General features: G+C 39.2%; 1 protein-coding gene across 1 annotated transcript in view; it reads right to left on the reverse strand.

The window, feature by feature from the left end:
* Nucleotides 1–6,566: 6,566 nt before the first annotated feature.
* The window catches only part of pcolceb (procollagen C-endopeptidase enhancer b), an 11,596-nt gene continuing 6,760 nt past the window's right edge, over nucleotides 6,567–11,402 (reverse strand). The window contains exons 5-9 of the mRNA XM_015029286.1: nucleotides 9,643–9,779; nucleotides 8,713–9,548; nucleotides 8,540–8,620; nucleotides 7,806–7,976; nucleotides 6,567–6,918 (exon numbers count right to left, since the gene is read on the reverse strand). Of these exons, the coding sequence (XP_014884772.1) occupies nucleotides 6,788–6,918; nucleotides 7,806–7,976; nucleotides 8,540–8,620; nucleotides 8,713–9,548; nucleotides 9,643–9,779 (1,356 nt within the window). The 3' untranslated portion in view covers nucleotides 6,567–6,787. The remainder of the gene's footprint in view (nucleotides 6,919–7,805; nucleotides 7,977–8,539; nucleotides 8,621–8,712; nucleotides 9,549–9,642; nucleotides 9,780–11,402) is intronic.

Genomic DNA, 11,402 nt, shown 5'->3' on the forward strand with positions numbered 1-11,402 from the left:
GCCAACATCTCTTCACTTCTTTCGTTATTTGACGCAAGCATTTGTTTGATTTGTGCTTTCCTTTTGTGCAAATGTAAAAAAAAAAAACGTTCTAATTCAATTGATTTGAATATAATCCAGTCACGCATCCTAATTACAATACAGAAAAATGATTGTCATTTGATCACATCGCTGTGGTGTCTAAAAGTTTGGCTGCTTAAGGATGTAGATTGCAACTTTGCAGGAACCCCTCATTCATCCTCAATGGTATTTGGTTGATTGCACACAGTATTTCTGATAAGAGGATTACAACGTCACAAAATGAAAAGCCGAAAAGTTAAATAACCAAAATGCTACTTTTGTTGATTTATGACTGCTGTCTTTTTCTGCGATAACAGTTGCATCTAAGGTGCTCATCTCTTTCTTGCTCCATTCTGGCTCTGAGTTTGACTGTATTGTGTTGTGTAAGCGTAAAGTGGACCCTCAAATATTCACAGTCCGATAATCATAAATTCCTTTATTTTCAGAGGAACTGGAGTCCAAATTATCCACAAAAAATAGTTTACTCACCTATTTATTTTTATTTATTTTTTTGTAGAGGACGTCTAAGATATTAAAGAGAAAACAAAGTTTGTTAAGCTGAAAAACCTAAAGGGCAAAGCTACTTGACAGAAGCAGGTGTTTGAAAAGTAACCAATCCTGGAGCACCATTCATTTTCCTTGTTGCTGATTGGCTGTAACCCCGAGCTGAGATTGGGAAGTTGTTAGCTTCTGGTGTAGTGCAAATAAAGTCTCAACTGTGTGCATTACTGTATATTATGGTAAATTTGGTGTCTGAAATATTAAAATGGCCAGTTATAAACATTTTAGAGGGTCTCAAGTATTTCTGTTTTTTGAGCTATTTGCAATAGTTTGTTGGAATTGGTGCCATAAACTTAAATAAATCATCATATACAGTTTGGAGTTATTTAATGAGATAATTTAGGTCCTAGTGCTCATCTTAAGTCCCTAAATGCAGAGTTTTACAGTCTACAGTGGGACATAAACCCCCTATGTTAAGACCAGTGCTTTAACTACAATTAATTTGTAATATTAGGTTTTATCTTTTCTGCGGGGTTTTTATATAAAGAAAGATGCGGTCATTGTTATGGCTAATAATATTTTCTTTTATAGCCAAGCATTTAATTTAAATTTTAATGGGACGCAGGAAACTAGCTAGCTCGATTTGCATAACTATGACTTGCTGCCATGCGTGACCGCGCATGCAGGCGCGCTCCCGTCACTAGGAGGTTGCTCTGTCAGCCAGCTACTGCACGTAAAGGAGCGGCTGTCGATACACAGACGACCCAGAAGAAACCAAAACTCTGACTGAACTGCAGGTAGGTTTACGTCCTTCCCGTGATTTCCTTACGGGGTGACTCTTACCGGAGACTTTCCGCGGCCGGACGCTGACACAGAGGCCGTTTTCGGGGGGTGCGAGGCGGTGTGAGTTTTTTCCCACTTTCCCACACGATGCCAAAGAGTGAGAGGCGAGGCCGCAGTTTGAGGATCTCTGCGCTCATTTCTCTGCGCTCTTTTAAAAATGCGCCACGAAACTGAACAAATATCAGTATTCATTCCCTTCTACGTAGTTGATTTCTTTCCACATGATGCTGCTTGTTGTTAAAGATAAACAAACGAGAGCTTTTTTGAAATTGGATCAGGCTGACCGGGGTTCACACACTCCCTCCACTCGCTGTTGTTCTGCACTTGGTCTTGTGTTATGATCACCAGTCAGACTGGTTATGGGAATGCAGTCTGACTGAAAGTTATTATTAGACTGTCAATCTTGATACCAGAGAAATGTTTTTTATTATTATTATTATTTTTGAAGAGTAAATAATAATGGTCAAACACAACGTTGCACCTGAAGGTTTTTAAATAGTGTTGGAAAAGTTATTTGTGTGCCAGGGACCAAATGAGAGTTTCCTAAATTGTGACGTCAAGCATTTTTATTTAAGGATAAATATTTTTTTTGTCTGTTTTATTTATCCTTAACTTTTATTTACAAAGTTTTCATATGAAAGCAGAATTTTATTTTATTTTATTTTTTTTGCTATTTAACCTTATTTCTTGCAAATTTGAGTCCTAACTAAATTGCTCCTTTTCTAGAGAAGAGGCACAAAGAAAAGCTGCAATTGCAACTTAGCATTTCTGTCCCATGTGACTTATGGAGCACATTTTGATGCATCACTTGGAAGGTGTCCAAAATGTACAAGAACAACATTGCTTTGTGAAATGTTACTTATGGTTGAATGTGAACATTTTTTAAATTCTAAATCCTCGGCAGAACACGTCAACACATGCAATCACTTCCAGCAGTTTAGCTTTTCCCAGTAAAAATACATATGAAACTGCCTTTACACAGTGCTATCTAGAAACAACCAGTCAGAGCCAGGAGGCGGGTCTAAGCGCTGTCAATCACTGTCTGCAGCTCTGCGCTATTTGACAGTTTTAAAGGAGTATTTGCACAGATATGTCGCAATAAACGGACCTGTAACCTTTACCTGATCTCCAACATTTCCTTCTCTGAGGTCATTGCTGTTGTCTTGCCATCCTGGCACAGAGTAGCACACCCACACAAGTTTTTGCTCCTGAGCAACAAATGGATAAAAGTTACAAAATCCTACAAAAGTAGCAAAGACATGCAGGTATTTTTATAACCCGTTAACGACCAGACTGTGGTGTTTAAAGGTCAGCATGTTTGTTTTTTATCATTATTATTCTTGTTCATGTGGGTTGTACTGTCTGAGTTGTCAGGTTTGTTGTGGTAACGGATGAAAATATCCATCAGCGTCACAATTCCTTGTTGACCTCTGCAGGTTAGCGTCACCGTCCCTGAAAATGAGTTCCATGAAAGACCCCCCTCCTGCTGTACTGGGTGAGATCCTCTTTCCCCGAGAGCTTAATGGTTTCTGTTCGGATCTGAAAACTGACGGTCCACGTTTTGTTTCTTCCTTCCCTCAGGAGTCTCAAAGGTGATTCTCTGCATCATGCCCATTGCCTACATTGCAGTCGGTGAGCGGTTGTACATCTTCCTGTCGGCGTCGTGTTGCTTTACTGTGCTTTCTAAAAGAACAGCTTTTTCCTCTGTCCACTAGGGTCAGTATACCTCAACGACTGTCCAGTCCAGCAGAAGATCCCCATCTACCTGATCGTGTCGGGGGTCTTCACCATAGTCCTCAACCTCCTGTCTTGCCTCCCCAACACACGGAACACCAAAGAGAGACCGCGGACGACGGCGGGCCAAGTTGTCACCGTCTGGAACTCGCTGGTGTCCTTGTTCCTCTTCTGCTGGTTCATTACGGGTGAGCAGCTTTTGTTATCTGTAGATGCATGGTGCCGAACACAAAAGGAAAGAAATGATGTTACCGGTCGTCTGGTCAACTCCTTGGTTAACACCAGAGACACTGGCTGCTCAGTGGTTTAAGTCACATTACAGCTACCTGTCGTCATTTTAGGTTTTCACTAGTTTAAATTGACTAAATTTAAAATATGATGTCACATTTGAATTATTGTTGTTTTTTTATATTTGTACATCCTTAGGCAAAATCCTTCCTTGCTTCCTTAACACACTGATACCCAGGTTAACTTTTAGTTTTGGAACAATTTAATTTGAATTTTTTTTTTTCAATAGGTTTTTAATATCCTAAAAGAAAACCTTTTCAGACACTGAATAATGTGAATCATTACATAATGTTACTGGTTGCATCATATGTAACCAGGTGATCTTTTACAAGGAGTCTCATTATCAGAGATTTTAACTTAACAAATGAGTAATAAAATGTCAAAATAACATTTATGAAGACCTTTAGAAACAGGAAGTCATTCCAGTGGTTTTTTTTGTTTGTTTGTTTGTTTTGTTAGTTTTTTTTCCCTCAAAATTGAAGCAGTCGCTCCGTTTGGATTTTCAGTCTTCAGTTTCGTCATCAGCCCAACTGGTTCAGTTTTCTTTGTCGAGATGTCGTCACCTTCTCTGCATTCAGTTGTCCAGAAATTCTCTTAACACCTTTTTTTCAGGGACAAGACAAACATACGAATATCTACAATTACTGAATGTCTAAATCATTTATCTATGCAACTTCTGGAATACATGACGCTGACAGGAAATGAGACAGAGACTACAGAAGATCATGGTCTATTGTCCTAGAAAGACTGACTACAATGGTCGCATTGTGAGAGTTTAAGCCACTCCTCATCAGAAATGTTTTTATCTTGGCTGAGAAGCTAAAAGGACTGACCTGTTGCTCAGAGTCCTCAGATGAGATTAAAATTTGCAATTTATTTGTAGAGCTTGGAGGAAGGCTGGTGGTTTTGGGAGTTTCATGAGCCAGCCTCTATAATCGTCATAAATAGCGTAAACATTTGAAACGCATCACTCTGTGTCAAGAACCGCCATATGTTACTGCATTTAAATGTTTTTATCTCCCGAATTATTATGGTTGCATTTATCAATGCTGCAAAGCTGCATGTATGACGCTTCATAAACTTGACATTGTGGGATAAGCCTCTTGTAATTATGCACATTGACCACTAGATGTCGCCCTATATTGTAAATATTTTTCTTAATTTACTGGCACCATCCACCTCTGATGTTTTCTTGTAAAAGTAAAAGGGACAGTAAGACTCTGTGAGGTTTTCTCCACTTCTGTGCTTTAACCTTCTGCAGACGGTGTGACTGGAATCACAGGCTCAGTCTGTCAGTCCTGTGAATGCTGCAGCTCAGTGAAATATTGATCTCTATTTATGGTGATCAGTAGTTCTTCAGGGGTTTTAGCATTTGTCTTTGAGCGCTTCCCGCTCTTTTTCATTCCCTCTCTCTGCAAAGCATACCGATATTCAAATTATTACTTTTCATTTGTTCATTAAATGGCACCGGTTAAACTTTCAAACTGCAAGCATTAAACATGGTTTTCATGAAGCTAATTGATCATAAGTCTTTAACAAATCTCTGAGCCTTTCATAAAGCAGCTGGACTTGTACTTATTGTTTATTTTTATCCGCTTGATACTCATGGTTGACTTTCTCTTGTTAACCTACTGTATTTAGCTTATCTCCATACTTTTCTTCTCACTCTTCTTCCCCATTTTCCACAGGCAACCTTTGGATCTACTCGGTTTATCAGCCTGAATACAATAAGAACGCTACCGATACGTCACGCTACTGCAACAAGACGCTCTACTTGTTCGCCTTCTGGAACACCACGCTGGTCTACATCCTGGTGATTCTGTTCGTGCTCACCGGCTGCTGCGTCCTCTTCTGCTTCTTCCTGTGCGGCCGGGCCGACCCCGACGATGACGCCACCCAGCAGGCCTGAGAGGGACCGCAGAGAAAACCTGAGCTGGGATGCTTCTCGCGTGACTGGAGCTGGAGCTCGTTGGCTTCTGTTGTGCCAGCTGTGCAAAACAACTTATCATAATGATACAAGTTTAAAAATGAGAATGAATATTCAGTTCATTGATGTTTTTTTTTTTTTTAACGGCTGTTCAATCTCTCTGCTTCTCAACCCTTTATGCGTTTTTACACTGGCTGTGTGCGCTTTTGTTTTTTGCTGTATTTTGTCTACCACTGTGAATCAATGAATGAATGTATTCTGTTTGTTTGGACTGGCGGTGGTGAAAGACATGTCTGGTTGGGGTGTTTACATCTTATTGAGCTTTTTACAAGGATCAAAAGGAAATCATAAAAGATCTCTTTTAATTTACTGCTTGTGCTCATTTATTTTGCTCCGACGTCTAGGTTGAAACAAGCGTCAAATCTTACTGTTCAGCTGTATTGTCAAATATATTCTGTAGCACATTTAAAATGTTAAGTTAAATAGGTATATAATGTTTTTTTTCCCAGTGTTTGACAGCTTATTTAGCTTTTATGTTTGACATTTACAGGCGTAATTAGTAAGCTAAAGGTACACCGAGACGTAAGATGAATGGAGTTGACACATCTGACATAAGTGATAGCAAGTCACCCTGATGACAACATTCTTCAGAGTAGAAGTTGTTATAGAGAAAAGACCGGCAGGTTTCAGTGTCAATGAGTGAAGTCAGAGGAAAAAACATTAAATAGAAACTCTGCTATGGAGATACAGTGCATCCTAAAAGTATTGTTCTAAATTGTATTAAATGATTTTCAAAACTCTAAAAGCTCAAAACTGCAGAAGTTTCCACTGATCGTCTTCGAGATGTTTCTTCAGCTTCAAATGGGCTCCTGCTGTGGTAAATTCAGTTGATTAGATTGGCTTGGAAAAGACAGATATCTATATAAAGTCCCACAGTTGACACTGCAGGTCTCCTTTAATCTCAGCGGAACGATCCCGGGTCAAATAAAGATCAAAACTGTTTTAAACAAAAGGGGGTAAAAACACACAAACCTCTGTCATTGTAACCCCACTTCTCCATCACATAGCAAACAAATGCTTTTTGTTTTGCAAAGAGGACTTACTAAAAATAAAACTATGTAAATGACACAAACTTCCTATAATGAACTCTTACTTTTATTAAATGTGAGACACTTTTCTCATCTCATTTGTTAAATAAGACTTCAACAGCAGAAATATCCCAACAACTGTGTTTATTTTTTATCAATAACATAGAAATTAATTCATTTCATTAATACATAATTTACATACAAAATACAAGATGAAATAACGATGAATATTTAAAAACGTGACAGCCGTCCATTAGCAGAAATACGTCAGAACTTTGCAGGATGTTATTATTGAAACTTTTGCCAATCTTTGCCAGACGTATTTCTCTGCTGTGAGACCATGACATTAGCACGGTTTGCGGGAAAGGATTTCGAGCGACTTGGCGTGTGCAGGTTGATAAATCAGAGCAAAGTTGGACGGGTTCAGCTGGCCGTTGCCCTGGTTGTCGACCGTCCCCATCAGCACGTAGTTCCGACCTGAACGACAGAAAAAAAACACGTAAAAAAGAAAAAAAAAAAGTGCAACTGTGACAATATTTCTGGGCTTTTTCTGGACCGTATATTTTGGAAACGGCTCAAGAATTTATTTTTGTTCTCTTTTTTTCTTATGATGTCTTTCTGATTTAAATGTACAGGGAGCAGAAGGAGGCAACGTTCAAGAAGCAAATGATCACATTTGTTGATTTGTGTACTTTGCCGACATGTTTCTTGTTTCCTTTCTGTGTTTTGACACCCTATAAAAAAATGTTTATCCCCAAATTGCATATTTTGTATATTAAAATTTCTATTGCACTTGCTTCTGTAAAACTTGAAAAAGTCTGTAAAAACTGATATTAACCATGCAGCAAATCCCACTGCGGATTTTTTTTTTATTTTATTTTACATTAAACATTTTTTAAAAGATTTTACGAGGAAAGTTTAGATTATTGAACTGGGGTTTGTTGGAGTAGGTGTTAATATTAAATATCTTACTTTGCTGAACAACCTCAGTTTGAATAAATAGGGTAAACATCTCACCAGAGAGTTCAACTAATGACTTGTCAGAAACTCACTGAACTTCCTGTGTAGCTCTTTTCTGGCCCAAATTTTTAGGCCCTAAACTGAAAACATGTCAGTAAATTTATTCACTATTTTTGTCACTTTATTGACTATCAGCTGGTAAACACTTGAGACTTAAAAGCAAACCTTCGTTTAATGTGGTTTTGGGACACAAGATACTGTAAAAAGACTAAATCAACACCACCTAGCAAAAACATCTGACAATGCTCGCCGCTGTTTAACCAAACAACAGCTCCTCTTATGTCGTATGAAGAACATATACAAAGAAAAGACCGTCACGGTGAATGCGTAGCTCTGCGTCGTACCTTTGACAATCCCAGGGCATTTCTTGCAGGCGGACCTCAGCGTGACTGACTTGATGGGTCCCGATTTGTTGATCTTGAGGCTCCCCGCCTTATAGGCTTTGATCAGAGACACCTCCAAAGTCGCTGAGCCACTTGGATCAGGACTCAGAGAAGTCACCTTCCCTGTAATCACTGTACGGGTGAACAAAGTGTTAGAGGAAAAACAGAAATGGCCAAAGACTTTAAAGTAGACAGATGTGTTCGCTAAGCAATAGCCTTTCTGAATTAGGATGTTTATCTACATTTCTAGGATGTAAAATGGTAACTTATAACCTATAATCTATTTTTTAACAGAGGGAAAACTTTTTTTTTTTTGGAGAGGTGCAGAATGAAGCAAAATCTTCCATACCATCCTTGATTTCTTTCGTGTTGGCTTCTAAAAAGTCTAGCTTTTGTGTAATTTTTTAGAACAGTCTTGATACCTAGAGGTCTTTTCTCTCACTGATGTCACTAGTTATTAGTGGGAACAATGTCCTCGTTATTTTCACATTTCTGCAGATGGGTTTCGCTGAACAAGCCTCACAAGTTTAATTTTTAAAGTACAATTAGATAAAATGTCCAGAGACATAAAAGAGGCTAAACGTCAATATATCTTAGTGAAGAACCTGATAGTTAAAAGGGTGTCCTAATGTTTGTTTGTTTTTTAAGCCAGTAGACAAAAGATGTTTTGTGAAGGAGCTTGAGTTACTCCTCACCAAAGTCATGTGGGCAGAAGTTGGATTGGAGAGTCCCTATCCTGGCGCAGGGTTGAGTACACAGTGGGTTGAGAGGTGAAGCTGCAGGAAATGTTCACACAAACACAAACATGAAATACATCGAGTAGCATCCTCACTGACACAGGTACAAAGTGCAGCTCCGTTTCATTCACCTGTCATGTTGACAGCAGGCTTTTTGGTCACAGTCCTGCTCGGCTCTGGTTTAGTTGTTGTTTTGGGCTTCACCTTCGGCTTCGCCGTTGGTTTCAGTCCAGTCTTTGGGGTCGGCTTCACAGGTTTGACTCGAGGTTTCATGGTGGGCTTAGGTTTCACCCAAGGTTTCCGTGAGGGTTTGACCAGGATTCTGGGTTTGAGTGTTGGCTTAGTTATTTTGGTTTTGAGTGTGTTTTTATCCTCAGGTTTAGCTGTGGGTTTTCTTAGGGGCAACTTAGGTGTGGGTTTTACTGGTTTTGGTTTGGAGGTGGACTTGACTGCAGGCTTGGGAGTAGGTTTGCGGAGCGGGGGTTTCTTCACCAGTGGAGTCCTTGAAAACGGCTTTTTGGGGGGTTTGGGTGTTGGCTTGAAGCGGATGCCAGGTCGTGATTTAACGGGTGGTTTTGCAGTTGGTTTAGATGTCGGTTTGACAGGTTTAGTAGTCGGCTTGACAGGTCTAGTCGTTGGTTTTGGTGTTGTTTTGAGAGAAGGTTTAATCGGTTTTATCAGTGGCTTTTTAGTTGGTTTGGGTTTTGGTTTTACAGATGGTTTAGGAGTTGGTCTTAAAGCTGGTTTGGTGGTCGGTTTAGGTGTTGGTTTGGTGGGTTTCCTTGGCTTTGACGTTGGTTTCTGCGGTCTGGAAGTTGGCTGAAGTTTGTAGATGAAGTCACCGCCAGCTGTGGGTGTGCGGGACTCGCGGGGCACACTGGAGTAATGTGCCATGAACCCATCTGAGGTCACACTGAGATCCGACACAAACTGGACAAGGAGCTCGTTGCCATTTGTCACTATGGTTCTACATAAAGGTTGAGAAAATGTCATTGAAACCTCAAAAACGCATGAGTTAAAATTACTTAATTTTAAAAGTGATTTCTTAGCAAAATTCTCACGCCGGCGCTCTATCTCCGCAGAACTTCCCAATCCTCCTCGAGTCATCGGTCTCTCCTCCATTGAACAATGCCACGTAGTCGTAGCGACAGTATAAATCAGACTCCAAGTCCAGCTTCTCGAACTTCACTTCAATCACCTGGAAGACAGATGGCAACGCAAACCGTAAGCTTTACGACAGGGAACGATGCAGGAATGTTTATTCCTTCCTGGTTTTCATGAAATGAGTACAGTACAGCCACAGAGAGGTGGACTTGGAGGGAAGGGGAAATACAGAGGGGCTTTTAGCTCTTTCTGTCGCCCTTGGTTACTCCCCCCACCCCATTTCCTTCAGGTCAATCTCTTGGCTCGCATGAACACACCTGCAATAACTCAATGAACTCTTTCATTTAACCTGCATTACCAGAGCCACTGTCACGCTTTTCTCTTTCCCATCTTTCACAAACACACATCCATATGTTAGTCAGTGTAAATTAGCAACTGTGTCTCCTATTGATGGGCCTGTTTACTCATTTCTTGAAACTTTCTCTTGCAGCAGGAACCTAACCTCGAACAGCATATCCCGCTGCATGTAAAGTCCAACTAATGTTTAAGTTGCTGCATGAGATTAAAAAATTGTCACTCAACAATTTCAATGCTTAAAATGAACCTTTTAGCTACGTTAGGTCTCATACATTTTACAGTGCATCTGTGTCACTGAACTCTGCAGCAGAAGTGTATGTATTTGAAGCAGAAACATCCACAGAAAAGTACATTTTGTCCATTCTTCTATGCAAAACAACTCAAGCTCAGTCAGATTAGAGGTAGAGCATTTCCAAGCCTTACCACTGATTTTCAAATCGATTTAGGACTTTGACTGGGACATTCAGTCGTAGGTTATATTCCACATTGGAACATTATGGAATAAAGTAACCCGACTTTAAGATCACCGTAACGTTCAAGGGGTATTAATCCTTTTGCAAGGTTTTATATGAAACAAATTTCAATTCAAGACTTTAATATATCTATTGATCTTTGTGAGTTAGCTAGCAGGACCACCTAGCATGATATTGGCTGTCTACAATTTATTTAACATCTGTCATGAAATCACTCTAGCGGACGTTATTTCCTTTTATTTTAACAGTGAGCCATTTTCTGCACACTTGTTGCTAACAGCATGAGCTTAGTTGGGTGTGTTTCCTATAGAGTTTAAAATGAAGGAAGGCTTCAGAAATACTGCCACATTGACTGTACAGTAGAGGGGGAAAGGTATCAACAGTCTGCAGGAGAGATTATTGCAATTATGACCAATTTTTGTGTCTGAGTCAGCAAACCTAAAGGTAGAAAATTACACTTAAGCATGACTTGTTATCCACAACAAATCAATTATTCTACTTTATAACTGTAAACACATACTTGCAACTTCCCTGTTCTCATTGTCATCAACAGGTCTTAAAAAGCCAAAGTTAAATCATAGATGTTTTTTTCAGTGAGACAGAAAATATACTGGCAGCTTTAAAAATTATTTAGTTTTTATCTTAGGGATTGTCAAGAAAGTGAAAAATGTAACTGAAAAGTCATAAAAACTACTTTAAATACCTTGAAACATCAAGTGTTTTTTTAAAAAGAAACACCTTCAAAGGATTGTTGAATTAAAACACAAAATTAAACACCTGTATAATTTTGGAGAAGTTTTCCTAATGAACAAAAAAAAAAAAAAAAAAAAAAACCCCACTTTTTTTTTTTTTTTTGTTTCAAGTTTCCCCCAATCACCAAAAAAAAA

The sequence above is a fragment of the Poecilia latipinna genome, unplaced genomic scaffold, assembly GCF_001443285.1.
Source record: "Poecilia latipinna isolate Pla-1442-1.1 unplaced genomic scaffold, P_latipinna-1.0 Scaffold149, whole genome shotgun sequence".
NCBI lineage: Eukaryota > Metazoa > Chordata > Actinopteri > Cyprinodontiformes > Poeciliidae > Poecilia > Poecilia latipinna.